This window comes from Peromyscus maniculatus, chromosome 5, assembly GCF_049852395.1.
Source record: "Peromyscus maniculatus bairdii isolate BWxNUB_F1_BW_parent chromosome 5, HU_Pman_BW_mat_3.1, whole genome shotgun sequence".
In the NCBI taxonomy this organism is placed as follows: domain Eukaryota; kingdom Metazoa; phylum Chordata; class Mammalia; order Rodentia; family Cricetidae; genus Peromyscus; species Peromyscus maniculatus.
This window is the reverse complement of record NC_134856.1, coordinates 96792817-96819450: the sequence shown is the minus strand read 5'-3', so window position 1 is coordinate 96819450 and position 26634 is coordinate 96792817. Positions and strand designations below refer to the sequence as shown.

Genomic DNA, 26634 nt, shown 5'->3' with positions numbered 1-26634 from the left:
GTTCCTGGTAAGTATTTGGAAGGCCAGGTTTGGAAGTTAGTGACAGGAAGCATGTCAAGCTTGAGTGACATTTAAATATAGGATTCCTCTAAATGTCTTACTGGTACAAACAAAAAATAAGAAATTCTTTAACTATGACCTTAACCCCAAGGATATGAAGATTCCTAAAAACTCTCCAAAAATTACATGTAAAATTACATCAGTGAGCACATTTTTGGAAGACTAGTTTTCATCATAAGATTTCTTCAAAGATACAGAACTCAAAGTGGTTAACATTCCAAGGAAAGTTTCCACAAAAATAAAAATCACAAATATAGAAAAATTGCCTCAAAAATCACTGTAGACTTTGTTCTTATCTATCATCACTGTACACCCATCACTGTAGACTTTGTCCTTATCTATCATCACTGTACACCCATCACTGTAGACTGTCCTTGCCTATCATCACTGTACACCCATCACTGTAGACATTGCCCTTGTCTATCACTGTACACCCATCACTGTAGACTTTGCCCTTGTCTATCATCACTATACACCCATCACTGTAGACTTTGCCCTTGTCTATCATTGTACGCCATTCACTGTAGACTTTGCCCTTGTCTATCATCACTGTACACCCATCACTGTAGACTGTCCTTGTCTATCACCACTGTACACCCATCACTGTAGACATTGCCCTTGTCTATCACTGTACACTCATCACTGTAGACTTTGCCCTTGTCTATCATCACTATACACCCATCACTGTAGACTTTGCCCTTGTCTATCATTGTACACTATTCACTGTAGACTTGGCCCTTGTCTATCATCACTGTACACCCATCACTGTAGACTTTGCCCTTGTCTCTCATTGTACACCATTCACTGTAGACTTTGCCCTTATCTGTCATCACTGTACACCCATCACTGTAGACTTTGCCCTTGTCTATCATCACTGTATACCCATCACTGTAGACTTGGCCCTTGTCTATCATCATTGTACACCCACCACTGTAGAACTGTCCCTCTTCTCATAATCACTGAACACCATCACTGTAGAGTTCTCCCTCTTCTCATCATCATTGTGCACCCATAAACAGTAGTTCTTCAAAAGTCTTTATCCCTGAAAAATAGATGCTTATAATATTTCTGAAATGGCCTATGGTGGCTCACTTGTGTAATTCCAGCTATTTGAGATGCTGAGGTGGGAGGATCTCAAGGCCAGCTTGAGCAACATATCAAGACCTTATAAGAAATAGAAATTCTTCTAGAATCATTTTGATTGGAAACTATGCCTTCACTCTTGAACTTTCACAGATACTATTTGGGTTTGGGTTGCAACCATGGGTGCTGTGTCCCTCAGGCTTCAGGCCAACAACATCTCTATTTTTTTATTCTTTGAAGACAGAGTGAGCAATGGCTTCAGGATATTTTTTGTTATTAGAAGTGCAAATTGCCGGGCGGTGGTGGCACATGCCTTTAATTCCAGCACTCGGGAGGCAGAGGCAGGCAGATCTCTGTGAGTTCGAGGCCAACCTGGGCTACCAAGTGAGCTCCAGGAAAGGCGCAAAGCTACGCAGAGAAACCCTGTCTCGAAAAACCAAAAAAAAAAGAAGAAGAAGAAGTGCAAGCATCAGGCCTACTCCAGTTGAAATTGCATCTACATCCTGTCTTGTTTATTTTTCAAGTGCTAAGTTAAAGAAAAAGTTGGAGGAGACTGAAAAGGCTAGAAACCTAGGTTGAGTATATTTATTGATAACAAAGCCTTTAAGACTTAACTGTATCTGCTTATTAAGTAAGCTTTTTAACCTGTTAAAAATACATAGAGCACATGTGAGATGAAAGTTGAAGGGATAATACTTGAAGTGGAAAAGTTTAATTAAAAATGGGAGATGAGGGAAAGTTAGGGTTGGTTAAGTCAACTACAGATAAGAATGCATGGGGATGTCATACGGAAGCTTGATACTTTGTAGGCTAATTATAAATAAAAGCAAGGAACTGCAAAGATATCCTGATGATTATAAGTACTTCTTGCTCTTCTAGAGAACCCAAGTTTGTTTCCTAGTACCTATGTCCAGTGGCTCACAATCATGCATAACTCCAGCTTTGAGGAATCTGACACCCTCTATGGCTTTGGTGGGCACCTGTACACATGTGACATACACTCACACAAATATACACACAGGCACACACATATACACACATGAAACTAAGAAAATAAATCTTCCAGATGAATGAATGAATAGATAGATAGATAGATAGATAGATAGATAGATAGATAGATAGATAGATAGATAAAAGTAACTGGGGAGATAGCTCCATCATTAAAGTGCTTACTGTGTAATCACCAGGACCTGAGTCCAGATAACTATATGAGATCTCCAGAATACATATAAAACCTAGATGTGGCACATACTCATGTAATCCCAGATCAGGGGAGCCCAAATCAGTAGGTTACTAGGTTTGTTGGACAGATAGTCCAGATGAATTAGTGAGTTCCAGCTTCCTTGAGAAATCCTGTCTCAAAACAAAGAGAGTCATCAAGGAACACCACCTGATGTCAACCTCTGAGTACTAAACACCTGTGCACACATTCACAGTCTCACACTCACACACACACTTAATTGATTAATTAAAATGAATTCTGAGTATACTTTAGATGAATGTCACCAGAGCATTCTTTTATCACTTGAGTATTTTAGAAGACATTTGCCTTCCATTTTTCTATCAGTACCTGAATATCTAAGTCATGAATAAGAACCATAAAGGATTTTCAGCCACAGCATATTTCTCTGCAATTATTCCCACAGGAACAAAGCATATTGCAAGGAATTACCATGACCTAGTTTTATTAGACATAAATGCATACAGCCTTTCTCTGTTGTAAGTCATCTTACAGAGAGAAAGAGCGTTTGAAGCAATATGCTGAAATTGCTTAGCTAACCAAAAGTGTCATCAAGCTACATGTGCAAGAGGTGCTGTTTGAACACCAAATAATAAGCAAAGCACAGGAAATCAAACCAACAAAGCAATGTATTAAAAAAACAAAATAGACATAAAAATCAGTATACATTTGTGATGATCAGATTGTACTAAACAAAATTCAGTCCAAATCTATCTGCAGCAGACAGGAGCCCTTCCATGGAGCTGCACACACTGGGAGAGACAGCCAGGGACCATGCTGAATGGAGAACTGCATTTGAATTTGAACAGATAAAGAAAAAGTAGTTTTGCAATGAGAAAGTGCTAGTTTCTTGTGGAAAAGTCTGTTTACAGAAGTTCATATTTTTAGACACTTGTCTTTCCCGTTATTTTAAAGTATTTAAAGGCTTCTCTGATTTGGAAGTAGGCAGCCACAAAAAGTGTACTAAAAGTATACTCACTTGTCATCATGCCTAGGTAATTTTTTTTGATAACTTCCATTTACTTAGAAAAATCTACAAGGATCACTGTCTCACTGAAAAATGGAAATATGTGTTAGCATTGTGAGGTGGAGTCTTCCTTGACTGTCCACTACATGAATGTGAAGATCAAAAGACATGCCCTGAGAAATGCAATCAAAAGTTGTACTACCAAAAATTGCCTAGAACTCAATACAAGGTTATTTCTGAGTTAATTCCTAAAGTTGGAGACTGTCTAGCATTAATTAACTCTACTTTCATACACACATGCACACATGCATATATACATATATATGAGAAGCAAAAAAAACACCATGCATTTTCATTTTAAATATCAACTAAAACTTACTTTTAATTAATAAAATTTATTTAATTAATAAAATTAATTAAAAATAAATTAATTATTAAATGATTAATTATTAATGTTAAGGGAGAATTCAATTTAAATAGAAAAAAACTATATTCATATTAACCCAAAGTTTAAACTTCTAAAGAAATTTATCCAATTTTTATTTCAATATATATGTCATGATTCTTACATAGTATGACATAATGACAATATATTTATTTTTTATGATAAGGGCTTTATATCACTGCCATGTTTTCAGACTAACATTTAGATCCCTGTAAATATTCTGAATGACTATAGTTTAGTACATGTAACTTCTCATGTTATTGAATATTTGCTTATTGTTTTATCATGATTTTTTATTTGAAGAGCAAGGCCATTTTAAATATTAAGATTATCTTATATTAGAGTATTCCTTTGTGATTCTATTCCCAAAATACTAGCAGGAAATAAAACAGTTTGGGTATTTTTTATTGATGCCTAATGTTTTTTAACAATATGGCTTTATAGATTTTACTATGCCCAAAATAGTTTTACTTCTGTCTCATTGTCTGGTCTGTTTTGGCTGATTTAGGAGATATTTCCATATTTCTGGCATTTAGGGATGACATACATTTCACTTCTGAGAGGATCAACTTTTTATCATAACCTTTTCTTTAAAAATTGTAACTAATTCCCACATGAAATTTTTGTTCTGCAGTTTTTATTATTGTTTGTTTGTTTATTTGGACTGGCATGGTTCTGTTTGGGAAGGTTTTTCTATTTTTTATAATTATATTTGCATGCATGCATGCGTAATTAAAAATTGTATATTTCAGCTGACTTTATTACAGATTTCCATGAGCCTTTTATATATTTTTAGATGCAAACAAAACAAGTGCAGGAGGACATTAAAGATCATTCCTGATGAGATAAAAAAGGGAGGCATGCTGAGTCTGTGGCTTCTGTGATCTGAGCTTCCGCAGGCTTTCTGGGTTCCATCACAAACTGTCACCTATGCTATGTTCAGTCCCCTGAGAGGAGAAGACTTTGATTCTACATCTTAAAAGGAGAGTGGGAGAACATATGGCTCTAAAAAAAAATTGTTTAGCCATTGGAGAAAATTATGAATGCCATATCCATTAGGTAATTGTCCAATAGCGACTTTTGCAGTCTTTGGCAATGCTCTGACCCCAGTTAAAATCAGAGATTGGCAGCTTCTATTCTCCCAGCTTCATTCCCCATGTTCCAGCAAGATCACTGTGGGTCATCTTTTACCTCCCCATAAGCTCCCCACCACAGAGAGGTGAGAAACAAGCACATCCTAATGCTCTGATCACTGCATGAATTCCACACTTTCTCAATAGATGTCTCACAGTCACTGCCCCTGGCAAGAGTGGTTTCTCACAAGTTATCAGAAGTGATTGATGGATGATAAGATAAAATGTAACAATCCTACAGACCGATGAATCTCAAACCTAGATACACAGAACAATATCTCAACAGTATCTCTTAGAAGCACAGGTTTCAATTTTCTTCAGTGAATGTAAGTTAACAGATCCTCTTGTAAGCAGCTTGGAGACCATGGTGGAGAAACTTTGCTCCTTAAAGTCAGGGAAAAAATAGGGTACTGTCTCCTTCAGAAGCCTGCTGTGGAAGAATGAACCTGTACAGGACTCGATGCACTCCTCACGTCATCTTGAATTACACCTGCAAACTTGGTTATTTGCTCTCCTTCCTCCCCCTCTGCACACCTCTCCCCATCTTCTTCCTGAACACAAGACTCATATAAGCCACATTTTGTCATAACTTGGAGGAATTATGGGATTTCAAAACTATATTTTTAGATCTAACCAACATCTCCCCTTCCCTATCCACAACCCTCTTGTCCAGCTACCTAGTCAAACAATGTGACAATAGTTGTCTTATTAATTGCTCTGGTTATCTTATTGGAGTTATAGACATTTCTGATTTCAATACAATTGCTTACAGACTTTTCCAATTGCATTATTCAGAGCATTAGCAAACACAAGTTGACTCTTGTCTTTCCATTTTCTAATATATAGGTATCAAAACATTCAAAGAACCATTGCAACAGAGAGACCTGATGAAGATTCTGGCAACCAAAGCTGTGAGCAAATACCGGACGGAGGAGGTGGAGGTGGAGGAAGTGACTCAGAAGCAGAATCTTCCCAGTCAAGCTTAGGTATTGGAGGAGGGGACTCAGAACACTGGAGGTGGCATGGAATGGCTGTGATGGAAGTATGCAAGCCAAGTCCTTACCCTGCCTCATGGGATAGCCACATGATCCCCAGATAGGACAGCAACAAAATATTGAAGAAGATAGAGGAAATAGAGACATGAGTAAGGGAGACAGCAAAGCTTCCCACTAGGAATGTTAGAAGATATAGACTCCTGTGTTGTTAGGTAATGTATCTGTTTGTGTCCTGAGGATTTCCACTTATAAATAAAATGTGATAAATGTTCACAATCCATTTCTAACGAGTCTTGTGCATTTAGGATAAAATTCAGTTCTACCAAGGAGGAATCTGGGCACAAAGAGGTATTCTGGTAGCCTTCTTGTTCACAAATCCAAGAGCATATTGTTTTTACCATGTATCAAGCCTTATTTTCCTGGTTTTTTTTTTTAATTTCTTTAAATCTAACCTGATTGGAATGCCAATAATGATATTTAAAAAGCATGAGACTGGCTTCCACTCTTTGTACCCAAAACAACAAATATGGTTACCACAGTGAAATCCCAGTAAGCCACTTTCTCTTTGAATTGGGTTAAATGGTGACAGATTTGCCAAAAAAGGCCCAAAGACAGTCTAGACAAGTAGATGTGTTAATTCTCATTCTGGTAGGTCTCAGTGATTTGTGGCAACATAGATATTGTTTGATTTATATTTGATTTATTTTTTGATTTTTATTTGATTTATTTTTTAATTTTTTTAAATGTTTGATAGTTTCACACATTTATATAATGAATTTTAGTCATTTTAGCCTAAATTTCCTGCTCCCATCTCCCCCTTGCCTCTGTCTTGCCAGAATCCTTCTTTATAATAGTCCCCCATCCTACGTGTTATATGTGTATGGCCCACTGAGTTCAATAGTTAAAGTTTCTTAGCTGGCAGTGGGTGAGAGGTTATGTACTAGAACAAGACAAGTTAGCAGTGGCTAGACAAGTAGAGAAACTAACATGAAACTGCCTTCCCCCAATGTTAGCTACCCTCATGTCTCCATGCCTAGCCTTGGGACCCTCCCCCATCTATGATGAATTGTGCAATGGGTCCAATTCTGAGCAGGCCTCCTGCAGACAAACACAGCTGCAGTAAACTCAAGACTGTAATAACGATGCCATAACTGAGAGACATCTTTTTGTTGGCCAACCCCTACCTGCTGGCTCCTTTCTTCTTAAATGCACTTACACATTTCAATCAAAAATTTTAATTGTCTCCATTCTGCTTTCTCTATCAGATGTAGTAACAAACCCAGTTTAGGCTTCTCTGTTACTAATTTCTTTGTTCAGTCTTCTGAGAGACACAAGGTACAACAACCAAGTAGTTAGAAACAGGATGGGAAAAGGTAGCTAGGATTATTTCTAGACTTGGTATTGGATCACATGTAATTGACTGTGTAATAAAAGCCTCAATTTTAGTGGATAAACTCACAACTCATTTACCCCTCAGATCTGCAGGTTGAGCACTGTCAGCTGAGTAAAGCTGGCAGGCTGCTCAGGACGGTGCTGTGCTCATACATGTCACTCGCTGTTAACTGTGCGGTGACTTGTCTGAGATGGCCTCAGTTTGGAAGCTTGTCCCTCTGGCTTGTTTCCTTAGTGGGTATGAGGATAGAAGAGAAGCCGAAACACAAGTGTTTGGGTCCCTGTCTCAGGACTGACATGCTGCTTCTGCCTTGTGGTCCTGGATGGAGCAAAGCATAAAGCCAGGCCCAGTTCAACCAGGAAGGAGCTTGCAAGTCCCACTGCAGAGAAGTGTTGATAGGAGGGGGAGCCATGGCCCCTTCTGTAACTGTCTTAATTACAGGCAACACTTGTAACAAAACAAGAAAAAGAGACAAAGGAAGGAGATGTGAAAGGACTTGAACCTAGCGGAAACTAGACAAGAACCTTACTAAGAAATAATGATACCTGACTTTTAAAAACTCAAAATTATCTCCATGAGTTTGAGTCCAGCCTGGTCTACAAGCAAGTTCCAGGACAGCCAGGACTGTTGCACAGAGAAATTCTGTCTCCAAAAATAAAACGAAACCTCAAAATTAGAAATGCTTGAAAAATATCCAAATATTTAGTATGCCAACATGATGCCACAAAAGGAAAATACAGTTCATGAAAAAAAAATTTAAATGCTGTATAAACCAGTTATGATGACTTTAATCCCAACACTAAGGAGGTAGAAACAAGACCATGAGTTTGGAATTAGGCTGCACTATATTGTGAGACTGCCTCAAAAAGTTTGTGTAAAATTACCTCTGGACTATGTAAATAAGGTATAGGTGAAAGGTACATAAATTTCATGTTCAGACATGTGTCTCATCTCTAAAATACCTCATTATGTATATGCACATGTTCTAGAATTTGAAAAAAAATCTGATGCATTTTTGGTGTCAAGCATTTTGGACAAGGGAGACTTGACATTCTTGACCTGGTCATGTCACTATGAAAAATCAAGAATGTGTTGTGGGGGTCTGTGTTCTGCCATCAGAAGAGATGTACTCAATGTGGAAGAACTTTCCACCCAACATATTCCATTGTTTTGCTTCATTTTTTACAGATCTGAGGCGAGAAGGATCACTTTCTCCAGTCAACTCACAAAAAATTACCTTGCTGCTACAGTCCCCAGCAGTCAAGTTCATCACCAATCCAGAGTTCTTCACCGTGCTGCATGCCAACTACGTGAGTGCTCAAAAAGCAAAGACAGGATGCACTGGCTTCCTGAAAAGCCAAAACAAGCTTTATGTAGTCATTTAATAAAATAAAGGGGCTGGAATTTTACTCTGTGAGCTTAGGAAAGAAGAAGGAACTTTTAATTATTTCTTCTTTTTTGGGGATTATAACATAATTACATCATTTCCCCTTCCCCTTTCTTTCCTCCAAACCTTCCCATATGTCCTTCCTTTCTCTCTTTCAAATGCATGGTTTCCTCTCTCTCTCTCTCTCTCTCTCTCTCTCTCTCTCTCTCTCTCTCTCTCTCTCTCTCTCTCTCTGTGTGTGTGTGTGTGTGTGTGTGTGTGTGTGTGTGTGTGTGTGTATATGTGTGCAACTCAGACCTTTCTTTCCCATGCAAGTCTCGCAGTAAAGAAGAAGGGAGGAGTCAGAAACTCTCTTGCCTTTCTAAAGCTTTCATCAGCATCATATCAGTGAACATTCCTTTGAAACAAATACATGTTGTTTTTATCCATCTTTTAAAAAACAAGAGTATAAAGTGTCCAAATAACTCTTTATCCTTAAACATTTTATAAAATCATCTTCATTAAAAACATTTAGATGACTTTGTCTTTGATAATAACTAGATTAGTTTTTGATATACCTTAAAAATATATTGATAATAACTATGATTTGGTTTTACATATATGCTTTTTTATTGAATTTTTCTAGGAATTTTCCATAAAGCAACTATATAATATGATAATATTTGTTAATTCTTCTATTTCACAAACTTTTTTTTGTAATTTAGGCACAGATCTAGAGACTGGAATCACAGAAACAGGTTAGGGAGACACCTAAACATCAGTAAATATGCTTTGTGGAGACAAATGTGTTAGACAATTGGTCTAAAAAGCCCAAACTGACAGTGCCTAGGAGACTAAGGCAGAAAGCAAAGGCTGACTTGAGCCCTTCAAGTTGAAAGGGAATGGAAAGAATCCCAAGCAGAGAAGCAGTGTGTTAGGAAGGATGCAGGCCAAGATGACAGTGTGGCCCCACTGTGGCCGGCAGACACGGGAGAAATGCTGAAGACTCAGCAGCCTAGCAAACCCCAAAGGTGCCTGTCCCATTCAGCTGGCAACAAGAGCCCCTGGTGCTCTCCGGCACCAGCTCCATGACCGGGTAGTTTGATGAAGTGTTCCTCTGGAAGAATCTCAGAGAAGTGCTGAGAGGTCCAAGACTAAAAGCTGATTCAACCAATCACGTAAAAGATGATCAAATCCCAGACTCAATAAGGTGCTGGGAGAATGGGAGAAATGCCTTAGCTCAGAGAGATTGTTTGAGAAATCCATCAGTGGTGTTTGGATCTCCTACGGCCAACTGGTGACTAACAGATGAAGACTCAAGAAATTCTGAGTGGTTTCTATTTTGGGGATTGGAGTTAGTAGGGACTCTTTGAGGCTGATGCAGTATTTTGATGCAATGATGAAGGCTGTGGCTGGGAAAAGAGGAAATAAGTATGTTTAGTTAGAGGGAATCCCTGGTGAGGTAGTGGAGAATCATAAAGGGTAACAAGTACGCAAGATACCCAAGCCTCTGCACTCTACACTGGGCTTCCTGTGGGCCTTGGGGCTGTGGAAACCACTGAGCTAACCTTCCTGGCCTCCTCCAGTGTTCTTTTATCACAATACATGGGCACATGTGGGTACTCATGTGTCCTTCCCAATACCATCTAGATAGCTTGGTGACTTTTTAGCAGTCTCAGAGATATACTGAGGGGAATGAGACTTCTGCTGTGAGTACTGCAAAGTACCTATGTAATATAAAATTATAATTTGACTCACTTAGGAACTCCTAAAACAGCCTTCTTTTCTTCTCATTCCCTCACCTGAAGATGTTACATAAGATTCACTGGAATGGGGCTGGAGAGATGGCTCAGAGGTTAAGAGCACTGGCTGTTCTTCCAGAGGTCCTGAGTTCAATTCCCAGAAACCACATGGTGGCTCACAACCATCTGTAATGGGATCTGGTGCCCTCTTCTGGCCTGCAGGTGTACATGCAGGCAGAACACTGTACACATAATAAATAAATCTTAAAAAAAAAAAAAGAAAAAAAAAAAAGATTCACTGGAATGATAGGCTTCTGAAGACCAACTTTAATTATGATCAATTACTATCATGTGTTAAATAGATCAGAGGATCAAAAGCATAGCTCTGTAGTCAGAGAAAAAAATGGGGAGGAGACGAGTGATGCTCAGAGACATACAGTGAGGCCTGAGAGACCCAAGTGTGGCTGATATTAGGAAGAAGATCTCTGAAGGTCAGGTAGAATTGCCCTGCCAAATATGTCCATGAGTGTTGAATGCACATTTCCACATTGAACACTATGTCAGCTTCTAAAGTCTCAATTTTTAGCTCACACAAATCACCACCAAGTTGGACTATTATATCATGTGAAAGTACTCAGTGTGTTTACTCTGTGTTTCCTAATTTCATATCTTCTTCCTTCATTTTCCCCAAACCTTCTCAGAGTGCCTACCGGGTATTTACAAGTAGCACTTGCTTGAAGCACATGATTTTGAAAGTCCGAAGAGATGCTCGCAATTTTGAACGCTACCAACATAACCGGGACCTGGTGAATTTCATCAACATGTTTGCAGACACAAGACTGGAACTGCCGCGGGGTTGGGAGATCAAAACTGATCATCAGGGAAAGGTGAGAATAATCAACGTGTGGGGCTTTCACCAAATGCTCTGGTTTACCAATGCAGATGTGGAAGAAAATGAAAGATTATGGAGAAGGGAGCTTATGTATCTCAGAGATGTAATATTGGCCCCAGGGAAGAAAGAAGGTAGTGATTGTCCACATCCGGTTTCTTACTCATTCCACGTTCATGAATACTGCATTATGAGATATTTAACTTCTTAGCTTCTTCCTTCGAGAAGCCAAATTGTGCCATTGCTGTCTAAGGGAATAACATACTGCTTGGTTGAGGAATGCTATCCACTTTACGTCTTTAAATTTTCCACTAAGTACTTTTGTTCAATGGCCTATGTCTTAGTTACTTTACTATGACCAAGACAACTTATAAAAAGAAGGTGTTTAATATGGGGCTTATGGTTTCAGAGGATTAGAGCCCAGGATTGTCATAGCAGGAAACATGGTAGCATGGTGCTGAAGCAGTAGTTGCAAGTTCACATCCTGAAATAAGATAAACACTGGGAATTGCATAAGTCTTTTGAAACCTCAAAGCCCACCCCCAATAACACACCTCCTCCAACAAGGCCACACTTCCTAATATTTCTGTCCTTGACACTGTTCTACCGCTGTGAAGACACCATGACCAAGGCAACTCATATAAAAGGAAGCATTTAATTGATGGCTTGTTTACACTTTTAGGGTCTTAGTCTATTATCATCATAGTGGGGAGCATTGCAGCGGGAAGCATGGAGGCAGGCAGGCACAAGTGCTGGAGAAGTAGCTAAGAGTTACATCCTGATCTGAGGGAGACACTGGGTTTGGCATGGGCTTTTGAAACCTCAAAGCCCACCCCCAGTGACACACTTTCTCCAACAAGGCCACACCTACTCCAACAAGACAATACCTCCTAGTCCTCCTAATCCTTCCATGGATCCAGACAAAGGACTCTCAGCTACCTCTCCAGCCCCATATCTCCCTGCCCACCACCATGCATATCAAGTTGCAGTAAGACTAGGCACCTCCTCTCCTATTAAGGCTCGACAAAGCAACTCAGTAGCAAAACAAAACACAACAAAACCTTTGGAATACAATGAAAGCAGTCCTGTGAGGGAAATTTATAGCTCTACATGCCTACATTAAAAAGTCAGAAAGAGCACAAATAAACAACTTAATGATACAACTAAAAAAAAAAATAGAAAAACAAGAACAAACCAGACCCAAACACAGTCAACTATAAAAACTAATAAAAATCAGAGCACATATTAATGAAAAAGAAACAAAGAAAACAGGATAAAGAATCAATGAATATGAGAAATGGTCCTTTGAGAAGATAAACAAGATGGACAGACTCTGGACCCAACTAACCAGAAGAAAGAGAGGACCCAGTTTAACAGAACCAGAAATTATCAAGGAAGCATTACAGCAGACATGAAGAAATTCAGAAATTAAGCCAGGCGGTGGTGGTGCACGCCTTTAATCCCAGCACTTGGGAGGCAGAGGCAGGCGAATCTCTGTGAGTTCGAGGCCAGCCTGGGCTACAGAGAGAGAGCCAGGAAAAGCACAAAGGTACACAGAGAAACCCTGTCTCAAAAAACCAAGCCAAAACAAAAAAAGAAATTCAGAAATTAGAAAATTAGAAATTAGAAAACCAAGAATAAACCAAGCCCCAAAGCAGGGGACCAGAAAAAAATAATTAAAACCAGGGCAGAAATTAAAAACAAACAAGAAATTACAAAGAAGCAATGGAAGGAAGAGTAAGTTCTTGGAAAAAATAAACAAAACTGACAAACCTTTAGCCAAATTGTCCAAAAGAAAGTGTGCTTAACAGATACCAATGAAAATCATAAAAATCATAAGTATATACTCTAAAAACCTATATGCCACTAAAATGGAAAATCTAAAATAAATGGATGAATTTCTAGATGCAAGTAACATACAAAAACCAAGGTGGAATAAGTAGTTTAAAAATCTATAACTAGCAATGAGATTGAAAAATTATTTTAAAACAGAAAAGAAAAAGAAAGAAAAAAGAAAAAGAAAAAATAGCAAAAAAAAAAACAGGCTCTTATCTACAAAAAGAGTCTACAGGAAAACTTTTTATTTGACTTTTCATAGGGCTCTTCAAAAGGCTTATTTAAAGTTGGGCGATGGTGGTGCACGCCTTTAATCCCAGCACTCAAGAGGCAGAGGTAGGCGGATCTCTGTGAGCTCGAGGCCAGACTATGTAGACAAATTTCTGAATGGTTTTATTAAATAAAAAACACAGAGCCAAATATAGAGGTGAAAGCCATCAGCCAACCTTACCTCACCAGCTCTGCAGCTTCCAAATGCAAATGCAAAGCTATCTACTTCCTGTCTACCCACGCCTTTATATGCCTTGCTTTACTGCCTTCTCCTTGGCTCTTAGCCCAGCTACCTCACTTCCTTGTCACTGTCTGTCTGTACAGACCTCCAGGTCTCTATGGTTGGTACAAGGATTAAAGGCATGTGTCACCACGCTTGGCTCTGTTCCCTAGTGTGGCCTTGAACACACAGAGACCCTGCCTGCTAAGTGACCGGATTAAGTGCGTGTGCTGCCTGACTTTGTTTACTTAAAATGACTGGCCTTTCCCCCCTGATCTCCAGGCAAGCTTTATTTATCAAACCACAAATAAAATATCACCACATTTCAGCACAAATAAAATATCACCACCACAAGCCTGGCCTACAGAGTAAGCTCCAGGAAAGGCACCAAAAGTACACAGAGAAACCCTGCCTTGAAAAACCAAAAACAAAAAAGAAAATGCTTATTTAAAATTGTATCTAATAATTAAATACAAAATACTTTACTTCTACCATATGACAGCTAATAATATCAAAAACTAGAACTGACTGAAGTCATCTTATACTAGTATGTCTTCCCAAAAATTATATTTTGTTATAAGTAGAATGCCTGAAAGATTGTCCAATAGTACTAAAAATTTTCTTGTAAATGATTAACTTTCTCTTTTACAATATATAACTTTAAATTTAAAAATAACTTTTAACATAGAACACAAGCAGTAATCAGACATGCCTCAAAGATGTATGTGCAAGAATATATATTGGTTCATGATTTCAAGAGTGAAGTAAAAACATCTAGCAATGAAGGTGACTGACTTATTATACAGCCATCAAATACCATGTGCTTATTAAATTTTGTGTTACAAGATTTTTAATGACTTGGAGAAATGCTCACAAAATTTGAAATTTTCTTATAATGAAAGTATAGCTTCTACTGTGTAGAGAACACGTAGTTGTTTGTATATGGCCATGGGAAAAAGAAAAATCTAGGTGAAAACTCAAAACTATTTTTGTAGTTACATCTTTAAAACTGTGATCATTGGAGACTTGGGTTATTCTCTTCATTTAACTACTGTTGAATGCCCATGTCTTTTTCTTCATCTAATTAGATGAGTGTTAGGTAGACCTGAAATGATATAGAAGAGAAAGGGTCAAAAGTAAGTATGATGACTATGATGGCCAGTATTAATTGTCATCTTGACAAAATCTAGAAGCACCTGAGAGATGACCTTTGGACATGCCTGTGCAGGATTTTCTTGATTACATTAATTGAGGTGGGAAGAACCACCCCCTGGTATGACACTATTCCCTGCTGAGATCCTGAACTACATGGATGGAGCTGGAGAGCTGAGGAGCAGCATGGATTCATTTGTTTTCTGGTTCCTGGTTATGGATGCAGTATGACCAGCCGCTTCAAGCTCCTCCTGCCTTGACTTCCCCATCATGATCAACCATATCCTCTAATCGTCAGCCAGGATAAACCCTTTCTCCCTTAAATTGCTTCTGTCCAAGTATTTTATCACAGCCATAGGAAACAAAACTAAGAAAATGAGTCTTCTAAGAGCTTTAGCGTATCAGCTTCCATCTCTCACAGTGCATTATCTTACTGTCCACCTGCAGTCTTTCTTTGTGGACCACAACAGTCGAGCCACCACTTTCATTGATCCCCGAATCCCTCTTCAGAATGGCCGCCTTCCCAGTCATCTGACCCATCGACAGCACCTCCAGAGGCTCCGGAGTTACAGTGCTGGAGAGGTATGTTCCCTATGCCCTGAATCATTGTTCCCAAGTCTTTGCTCTTCTCTAGGGCCAGAAAAAAAAATTTAATTTCTTAGTTTTCATGATCTAGGGTTGTCTGTCCCGTGAGAGATGAAGGCATATGCATATTTTTTCAATGGAAAAATGAGTGATCATTGTGGGGCACCTATGTAGTTACCTAGATATGTCTCAGACTGCCCCTTCTGTTTCTTCCTTTGTCCAAATCACCATTAACTTATGTCAAGATATATATATAGAGATAGATAGATAGATAGATAGATAGATAGATAGATAGATAGATAGATAGATAGATAGGTAATCAAAAGAATCTTATTGCAACCAGTTACCTGAAAATGCTACTAAAAGGGCAAAATTCTGATATGCAGTATATGACTGACTTAGAATTTTACCTTTCCATAATACCCTGGAGAGAACTTCAATACAATCATGAACTAAGAATTGAGAGGGCAAAGAAAAGGAAAAAAGCAAGAGGGAACCAGGCCCTAAGATTAGTACTCTGCCCCATCCTATAGCCTCTTCCCTGGCTATATCTTCTTTTACCACTTATGATTACTTCCTGCTGAACAATGAAAGGCTGCTGCTTTTTTGAAGGACCGTACTCATTACCTTTCTAAACTAGACCCTGTATCCCATACTGGCTCCTTTCTCCTTTTCTCAAGCCAAGAATCAAAGCATTGCTCTTTTCTACTTCCAATCCATTCTGAACAGTGTTATAGGAAATCCTCCTTTCGTTCCTGACTGACAGTTGTAAGGATCTGAGACCTCTTTTCATAGAAACACCGGAATCTGAGAAGATGTGGCCCTGAGATCCATTTCCTGTGGAAACTTAGGGAAGTGAATTACAGTGAGGTAAACCATGAGAACAGCTCCACAAGAAGGATCTCTCTACCTGTCTATTCTACAGAACTTCACTCCGGGTAGACCTTCCATAGGCATCTAATGAGAAACTGGAGAGATAGCAGCCCACCTAACAGCTACCCCTCCAGAATGTTGATTTAGAAGAACAGCCATTGGCTGCTTTCTTGGGAAAAGGGTGTCAAGGGCTCTGAGAGATACAATTGTTTCCTCCCTAGGGAACTCATGGCTTAATGCCAGTGTGACAAAATGAACTTGTCTTTTGTGAAACTTCTTGGATGTTGCAGTTTTAGGAAACTGCTGAAGGCATGTTACATCTTTCTTTCTTCCTACACATAAAATGAGTGTGTAGTTACATGAAGAAGAGTGTTATATATCTTCAAACTTTATGCAGATATCAAGACCATTAAGATTCAGACATATTCTCAGACTACAGAAAACAATATCCCAGCTTCCTAACTCACTGTGTACAGCATCCCTCCCTAGTGGCACTTTAACAACACTTCAAAGGGTAAAGTTTGTATTGCCTTGAGATTCTAGAGGATAAATTCAAAGTTCTGTATCAACTTGAACTATTCCATTTTAGTTTCTTAAAATACCCAATGTTTTTAATATATTGAGGCCAGGTCTGTATTAATATAGAATAACTGAATGTAGTAAGAAAACTGGGTCCTACAGACAAATTTACTAAAGATATAGATCTCTCACAATTGCAAGTAATTATCTGAAAATGTAAATATTAAAAATGTTTGCAGGCCAATAAGATGGATTTATCAAGAGATGAAGCACTTGGCCTCAGGTCTGATAACTGAGTTTGATCCCACAAAGTGGTAAGAGAGAACTGACTCAGGAGAATTGTCCTCTGATTGCCATATGTGTGTTGTGGCATGTGCCTATGTACACACACATGCACCTACACACACACACACACACACACACACACACACACACACACACACACACACCATGTGCACACACAAAAATAAGTAGATAAGCAAATTTTTTTTGAACCTTTTCTATTCTAAAAGAAAGACTGTGACCAAGGGTACCACTTGCATTACTTGTTGTAAAATATATTGATAAGTCAGAATAGCTCCAAAGCAGTTCATTTAATATCATTATTAGTGGTGAGCTGTAGCTATAGTTTTCCTGCCTTGCCCACAGTCAGGACAAATCTTTGTCACCTGCCAGTCCCACAGCCGCTCAGACCCAACCAAGTAAACACAGAGACTTATATTGCTTACAAACTGTATGGCCGTGGCAGGCTTCTTGTTAACTGTTCTTATATCTTAAATTAATCCATTTCCATAAATCTATACCTTGCCACATGGCTGGTGGCTTACCGGCATCTTCACATGCTGCTGGTCATGGCGGCTGGCAGTGTCTCTCCTCGTCAGCCTTCCACTTCCCAGAATTCTCCTCTCTCCTTGCCCCACCTACTTCCTGCCTGGCCACTGGCCAACCAGTGTTTTATTTATTGACCAATCAGAGCAATTTGACATACAGACTGTCCCACAGCAGTGAGCTGTCATTTTCATCAGCCAAAAATTAGCTGAAGGATTATCCATAGTAATAAAAGGGTGTTCACATGCACCGACCCACCTTTCTGTTTCCTAATTCATCTAATCCCAGTGGACTCTATTGATCATATTTTCAAGCCCCACCCATTTATCTCCTTATCCCTTCTCTTCTGGTAGCTTTGCCTTGACACAGGAGAAATCAGGATATGTAACAGAAAGAAGCTAGGAGGCAGAGCATGGCTGACACAAGATGGCACATTAGAAAAAAAAAAAAAGGCTCAGCCTCTAAGGAAACAAGTGCACGTCTCCTCTCACAGGAGCTCACGGTTTAGGGACCGAGAGAGGAGATCCGCGTGAGTCTCCCTCGAGTGTTAGTGCTAACTAACCATGTTAGTGCAACTGCCAGCATGTTGTCTGTGCTAAGTTCTGGCTCAGCGTTAGAATCTCAGCATCCTTTTCTCTCCTGATATCTTCTTCCCTTAAGTCCCCCGGTCCCTTAACTGTAGAGGAATAGTTCCATCCAACCACTCCATCATCTAGCTCAAGTCTGTTATCACCCGGTACCAACTCTTAGCATCTCTACAGGAGAGCCTACGGGGCCTAAGTGTTGATTGCTCTAGTTTGCTTATAGTTTGGCCAAGGTATGTGCACCATTGGCCATCTGCCTTTGGAGTGGCTGAAATTCATTTGGCTCCTTAAACTTTTCAATCTGGGATAATTTTCCCAGTAAGCATGTGAGCTCAGAAGTAAGCACCATTTTTCTCTGAAGCATACCTGTAAGAGCTAATTCACCATGGAGCCAGGAATAAGGAGGGGGCCCTTTATGTTTAAAAGCCTTATTCATTTCAGCATAACACACCAAGTTACAATACCTTCATTTGGAATGAGACAAAATGGGTCTCCTGAATTCAGGTCACCAAGTTTTCTCAAGCTCAGATTTCAGGTGTATCTATTTCTACAATTTCTGCAAGTCACTCATCCACACATAAATGATATTCAAGAATTCTGTCATTGGCATATATAAAACAATACATTAATGTGAACTGGAATAATTCCCTCCAAGGAAAAGGCCCATATCATTTCAATCTCAGAAAAGTTTTTACATGTTTATTAATTGATGAAGAAAATATGGGAACTAATACTGCATAACCCCTTTAGAAAGTTCTTCCACTGCTTTGAGTTGTGTCCCTTTGCTTGAGATTAACGTGTGCTGCTACAGCACCAGCTTTGAAGGCTGATTTCTAACTACACCAGCTGAGAAAAATTGAGTGCAAAGTGAAAAGTCCACTGTAGCTAGAGTTTTCCTGCCTTGCCCACAGTTAGGACAAATCTCTGTCACCCGCCAGTCCCACAGCCGCTCAGACCCAACCAAGTAAACACAGAGACTTATATTGCTTACAAACTGTATGGCCGTGGCAGGCTTCTTACTAACTGTTCTTATAGCTTAAATTAATCCATTTCCATAAATCTATACGTTGCCACGTGGCTTGTGGCTTACCGGTGTCTTCACATGCAGCTTGTCATGGTGGTGGCTGGCAGTTTCTCTCTGCCTCAGCCTTCCGCTTCCCAGAATTCTTCTCCTCCTTGTCCCGCCTATACTTCCTCCTGCCTGGCCACTGGCCAATCAGTGTTTTATTTATTGACCAATCAAAGCAACAGATTTGACATACAGACCATCCCACAGCAGTCCACCATTATGGCACAGAATTTAATTCCTTGTCTCTCAAGTAAGCTACAGGCAATAAGAAGGACCAGAAGGGGAAAAAGTGATGGATTCACAGCCTGACTAGAAGAGAAGCCAAGAGAGCTGTGGTCAGATAATGAACTGGCAGCACTCTGTATATCAAGGATATATTGTTTATGTCACTAAAGTGTATGAAACTATGGCATAAAGTTATTCTAGCAAATGCCACATCTTGTGGGGGAAGTGGTTCTTTTGTGACTAGATGTTTAATCTCTTTTTAAGTGTCTTGACTAAGTTCTTTCCAAAATTCTTAAATATATTGAAGTTTACTTACCATACTTTTCAAATATTACACTATAGCTGATATACCTGATACATATTCCAAAGTGGAAAATCTGTACTTAGTCTCTTTTTTCTGTTTGTTTATTTTGTTTCTTAGACAGAGTCTTACCCAGTAACCAGGACAGGTTAAGAACTAGGCTAGCCTCCAGCTTCTTATCCCCTGCTTCCATTTCCAGACATCTAGGATTACGGCCATGCACCACAATTCTGGGTTTTAAGGTCTTAAGGAACAAAATATATATGGACTCATGACAGAAAAATTATTATCATGTCTTAGACGTTAGAGGATTTATTAATTTTCAAAATTGACCTATGTTTCAATTAATCATCATACATGTAGATATTAAGCTAAGCAAAGATATTTTTCACAGGAGGTTTTGTCAAATTTTCCAACAAAAACCAAGATATTGAATGAAGTCTGGTAGGGATTTGATATAAATAAACACATTACAGGCAAATATTAGTTAAAATCCCAGTTCTCTCTCACACAATTGAAAACTTTGGATAAATTTAGTTTTTATATAAACTTAGATTTTATATGTATAAAATTGTGGTAATCAAAATACAATGTAGAAAGAAACCAGAGCAGTGATTGGAATGATAGATGCTAAACCAAGATGGCCATTTGAGAATAGTCAACATTACCTAAAGAGCAAGTGCATCCCATATTTGCTGTTGAAGTTCAATGCCAAATCTCTGAAAAGAAAATCATAGACCTAAGTTTCTACTCGTGCTTACAGAGAATTAATTTCACTGTTTCCGGCCAGTACATTGATTAATATCCATGACATTTGACACAATCACTTTTACAGAACATAATATAACATACCCAACATTCCCTTTACTCAATGATTAACACTTGCTTGGCTTTTATCACTTTAAGGATTTTAAATTTATTTCCTGAATCTAGGAGATGCCAAGGTGTTTTAACTTTTCAGGAAGAAAAAAAAAAATGGTTTTAAAGGAAAATCTGTAATTAATGACAGATTTCCAATTTTCCACTTTTATTTTCAATTAGGCCTCAGAAGTCTCTAGAAACAGAGGAGCCTCTTTGCTGGCCAGGCCAGGACACAGCCTAATAGCTGCTATCCGAAGCCAACATCAACATGAATCATTGCCACTGGGTATGTATCCTCCGTCAGTGAGCCTCTAGCAACCCAATACAAAGGTCCCTACCGTGAACCTTTTTAACAGTCCTGCACTTTCTTTCTCTCTCTTTTTTTTTCTTTTGAGACATGTTTTTACTGTGTACATTTAGCTATCCTGGCATTTACTATGTAGACTAGGCTGTCCTAAGACAAACAAGATTTGCCTGACAATCCAGTGCATCAGCATGCCTAGCCTCTCCTCTTTCATGACACTTCCCAACTTATGACTCTCTTTCTCCTCATCTCCATCAGTCCTCTCTTCTAGATCTGCATGCCCCTTCTTCTTCATTTTATTCAAAGTCAATTAAACCCAGAAATACAGGATTTAAGTGAAACAATTGTTTCATTTTCTTGTTGCTATAAGTAGTTTTGCTTTGTTTTGCTTGTTTGTTTACTGCTATTATACTAAGGATTGAATGTAGAAGATTATATATGCTAAGCAAATACTCTACCATTAAGCTATATCTTCATATTTTAATTTTTTGTGGCATAGCCTCACTAAGCTGCTACAGCTGGACTTCCTCTATAGCCCAGGCAGGCATTGAATCATCATGATCTCCCTATCTTTGATGTCAGCATAGACCTTTGCCACTACACCCAGCCTCATGGAGGTGTTGATTTTTAATATAGTGATTTAATTTATCTTTAAGAAGTTTATACATGTATACAACATGTTTTGAACATCATCTACCTACCAGTCTCTGCTCCAACTCCTCTCAATCCCTCCTCATGTTTAACCCTCTGTGTCCAATTAGTGCTACCTGTATACACATGGATATGGGTTCATCAGCTGGGGAATATGCAACCTACCAGAGGATACACTACTGAAAATTTGACTCTCCCTCTCCTACCAGCCATCAACTGCTAATAGCTCTTCAGTTAGGGATGGGGCCTCATGAGCCCCTCCCCATACATGCTGGAATGTTGACTGGCTTGATTTTATTGGGGTCTTGTGTAGGCAACTACAGCTTCTGTGAGTTTGTAAGTCCTATGGCCCTATCATATCCAGAAGACATTGTTTTGTCCTGTCTTCTCCAATGTCCTGACTCTTAGAATCTTTCTGCCCCATTTTCTGAGATGTATTATGATCCTTGAGTGGAGGGAGTGTGTTACAAATATCACACTTATGGCCGAGTTCTCCACAGTTGCCTCTTCTCTGCATCTCGAGCAGTTATGAGTCTCTGCACTAACCACCATCCACAGCAAAATAGAAGCTTCTCTGATGAGGAGTGGGAGCTGCACTCCTCTCTGAGTATAAAGAGAAATATTAGTTGCTGGGTGGTAGCACACACCTTTAATCCCAGCACTCAGGAGGCAGAGGCAGGCGGATCTCTGGGAGTTCGAGGCCAGCCTAGTCTACAGAGCGAGATCCAGGACAGGCTCCAAAACTATACAGAGAAACTCTGTCAAAAGAAAGAAAGAAAGAAAGAAAGAAAGAAAGAAAGAAAGAAAGAAAGAAAGAAAGAAAGAAAGAAAGAAAGAAAGAAAGAAAGAAAGAAGGGAGGGAGGGAGGGAGGGAGGGAGGGAGGGAGGGAGGGAGGGAGGGAGGGAAGAAGGAAGGAAAGAAAGAAAGAGAGAGAGAGAGAGAGAGAGAGAGAGAGAAAGAAAGAAAGAAAGAAAGAAAGAAAGAAAGAAAGAAAGAAAGAAAGAAAGAAAGAAAGAAAGAAAGAAAGAAGAAATGTTAAAGAGGCAGCTTGATACTGTGCCGTTTATCAACATAATAATGGTAGGTTCTCCCCCAGGATTATGACCTCCCCTGCTATGACCTCCCCATATTCTTCATCAGGTTTAGAATAGCAGACTAGAGTTCCCTCCAAAGATCAGGTCCTAAGCCAGTTTTATAAAGTGGTTGATGACCCTCTGTCATATTCATGTCACTATTGCAGCAGTGGGAATCCTTGGTTGACACCTGGTTAAGATGGCTGCTCTGTGTGCTCTCTAATCTATGGCTCCCTTTCCGTGGGTGTGTGAGGAAAGCTTGCACAGTCAGCATTCCCAACCTCAACTATTTAGTTTCAAAACACTTGTATTAAGCAAACTGAGGTGAGAGAGTCTGAATAATGTGTGTTTTCATCCCTGTGGCTGGAAAATCAACACATAGCCATGGCAGCAATTGTCAAACACTCAGAAAAGGATTCCTTTGGACCGGCAAAGGATCTTTTATCATAGTAACTTGGGAAAAGAACGGCGAAAGCTAGAATAAATACAGAAGGCCTCACAGGAGAGCTGTTCTGATCTCCATCTTCCATCTAAACGTGGATGACACAACGCCCTGAACACTCCCTGTGATTTGCACATTACTGCTCAGCCTTGATTACTTTTACTTATCTTTGAAGATAATAATGCTGTTTTGTCCTATTTTTATGCAGTGCTTCATTTCCTTAAGAACATTTCAAATGTCTACATTATTCCCTAGGATCAAGTGGGCATTTTATAATCATCTACCTCAACCACTGTTCTGCATTTTTTTTTCTGTTTCAGCATATAATGACAAGATTGTGGCATTTCTTCGCCAGCCAAACATTTTTGAAATGCTACAAGAACGTCAGCCAAGCTTGGCAAGAAACCACACACTCAGGTAGGGTTCGTTGCCCATCCATAGAACACTTGATCCTTCCAGTCTTATTCCGGGTTGAAAAACAACACTATGCAGAGGGACCCACTGAAGCTTATGACACCTTCCATTCCTACATAGGAGTTTTAAGTTGAGTCCTGAAAAGTTCTCGAAAATTTATCAGAGAAGGTAGCCCTATCCCGTTACATAGTGTTAAAATTATTTCCACTCATTTGGAAGAAAACAAAAAGGGAACAAAGTAGTTTTCATTAAAGATTACTTATGTAGGCCGGGAGGTGGTGGCACACGCCTTTAATCCCAGCCCTCGGGAGGCAGAGCCAGGTGGATCTCTGTGAGTTCGAGGCCAGCCTAGTCTACCAAGTGAGTTCCAGGAAAGGTGCAAAGCTACACAAAGAAACCCTGTCTTGAAACCCCCCCCCCCAAAAAAAAAGATTACTTATGTAAAGCACTATCTAAATTATTTTTAGTTTGGAAATGTAATTGTCTAATGATAAAACAATTAGGTGACAACCTTCAAAACTAAGCAAACACAAAGTACTACGCATATGCTAACTACTTAAATCCTAGTATATATGTCATGTTTAATATTTTTTATTTTTGAGATTATAATATAATGACATCATTTCCCTCTTCCCTTCCCCCCCTCCAAACCCTTGAATATGCCCTCCTTGCTCTCTTTCAGACTCATGGCCTTATTTTTTCATTCTTTACTGTGACATACATATATAAATATACATATATATTCATAAATACAACCTGTTTGGCCTGTATAATGTTACTTGCATGTATCTTCAGGGCTGGTGATTTAGTAATGTATATCTAATTTCTGTGCCCTTCCCTGGGGAAGACTATTTCTCCGGCTCTCAGCATTCCTTAGTTACCTGTAGTTCTTCATCTAAGGTTGAGGCACTGACGTCATATTTAGGCTCATATTTAGGCAGTTACGTTGGTGAGACTGTGTGGGTGTGGCTTCTGGCATTCCTAGGAGACAGCAAACTCCCTGTTCCATCTGCTCTTCTGCAGTGGTCTCCGAGCCTTAGTTGCAAAGAGTTGTGTTGTAGATGTATCATTTGGGACTGGGCTTCAAAACTCTGCATTTTGACTGGTTGTGATTTTTTTGTAATAGTTTCTACCTGCTGCAAAGAAAAGTTGCTCTGATAAGAGGTGAGGGCTATGCTTCTCTGTGGGTATAAAGACAAATATTTATAATGCAATCAGGGATCACACTGGTGTAATAAGGTGACAGCTTTTGATTCTCCTCCAAAATCCGTGACTTTCTGAACCCTGAGCAGATTGCTAGGTTTCCAGTCATATATGTATGTGATGACAATTAGTGAAAAAAAAAGAGGACAAGAATTTGAAAGAGACCAAGGAGGGCCATATGAGAGGGTTTGAAATAAGACAAGGGAGAGGAAAGTGATATAATTATAATCTCAAAAAATAATAGTAATAATAATCATTTAAAATTTTTGGATATGAGATCAGGCAAAGAGTCTTTGTGCCCCAGTAGCAATTAGCCAACCTTTCTAATAATAATCAACCACAAATATCATTGTATTTGTACATAGTAACTAAATATGCACTTCAGAGTTATCTATTAAAATTGTATGTTCTCTATCAAGAATTCTGTTATCTAGGTTTGAGAGGGCTTAATTCAGGCGTTGTCATTCTGCACAGATGGCATTGTTAGAAGACAAATGGGGAGTCGAGTTATTTTAGAAAAATAATCTCCTGTCTCACTAAGTGAATAGCATGACGAGTGAAGCATATGGCAACAACATCTTAATAAATAACACAAGATAAAAAGATAAACTAGATCACAGTCAACATTAATAGTAAAAATTAACAGTGGCAGGCACACTTTACAGTACACAAATTCTGTTTGTAAACAGAAATTCATTCGAGAAAGACAAACTCTACCTACAGCTCATGGTCTTCCTCCTCCACAAATAGGGGAAATCCCACAGCATGGGTAGTGTCCTCTAGGTTAGTGTTTTTCAAATCTGTTCAAATGTTAATGAATCACATGGAGCTCTTGTCAGAATGCAGATTTAGATTCATGGCTTAACTTTCAATATTTGTTTTCACTTTAAAAGTTGTGTTTTGTGGAAATAAAAAATCATAAATGTATATTTATATACCAACTTACGTGTATTATAGGTGTTTTAGGTAGCTAGTAGTATTTTCCTTATGACTTTTTCAGACATCTTACTGTTATTCTACCTTCCTTCTGTATTCATTCCCCTCCCCTTCCCTGATTAGAGCCTCCTTGTCTTCCCCATATGCCCCATCAGATCATTTGTACCCTGTTTTTCCCCTCTCTGTTGCTGACTCCCACCCCAGGAATGATCCCTTTTCACTTTCCTGGTTTCTGCAGTTACTACAGGATATGTACTCACATCTAAAAATTTGGTGCTTGAAGCCTCAAATGAGAGAGAACATGCAATATTGGTCTTCCTGGCTCTGGGTTACTTCACTCAATATGATCGTTTCTAGTTCCAACCACTTTTCTTTGAAGCTGAATAGTCTTCCACAGTGCATAAGTACCACATTTCCATTATCTATTCATCAGCTAAATGACATTGGGCTGTTTCCATTTTCTAACTATTGTGAATAAGCAGAAATGAACATGATTGAACAAGTACCTGAGGAGTAGGATGCCCAGCCCTTTGGGCATATACCAAGGCATGGTGTAGCTGGGTCATATGGTGAATTCATTTTTAGCTTTCTGAGAATTCTCCACATGATTTCCAGAGTGGCTGGACCAGTTTACAATACACCAACAGTGAATACGAGTACCCCTTTCCCCCTGGCCTCTCCATCACTTATTGTCAGTTATTTTCTTGATCTGTGCCATTCTGACTAGGGTAAGATGAAATCTCAAAGTTGTTTTGATTTTCATTTCCCTAATTACTAGGATGGTGAACATTTTTAGAGGTATTCCTTATCCTTTATCTTTATCCTATATACTATATTCTGTATCTTTTTCCTTTATCCTGTATCCTTATCCTATATCTTTATCCATATCCTATATCCTATATCCTTTATCTTTATCCCATATTCTATATCTTTCCTATTTTGAGAATTCTTTGTTCATGTCCCAGGCCCATTTT

General features: G+C 39.0%; 1 protein-coding gene across 6 annotated transcripts in view; it reads left to right on the top strand.

Moving 5' to 3' along the window:
• Positions 1-26634, top strand: part of Hecw1 (HECT, C2 and WW domain containing E3 ubiquitin protein ligase 1) — a 277118-nt gene that overhangs the window by 200284 nt on the left and 50200 nt on the right. For all 6 annotated transcript variants that reach the window (XM_042278238.2, XM_042278239.2, XM_015998717.3 and 3 more), the window contains 6 exons: positions 5775-5914; positions 8505-8626; positions 11126-11311; positions 15239-15373; positions 20817-20922; positions 23428-23524. In XM_042278238.2, coding sequence (XP_042134172.1) covers positions 5775-5914; positions 8505-8626; positions 11126-11311; positions 15239-15373; positions 20817-20922; positions 23428-23524 — 786 coding nt within the window. The remainder of the gene's footprint in view (positions 1-5774; positions 5915-8504; positions 8627-11125; positions 11312-15238; positions 15374-20816; positions 20923-23427; positions 23525-26634) is intronic.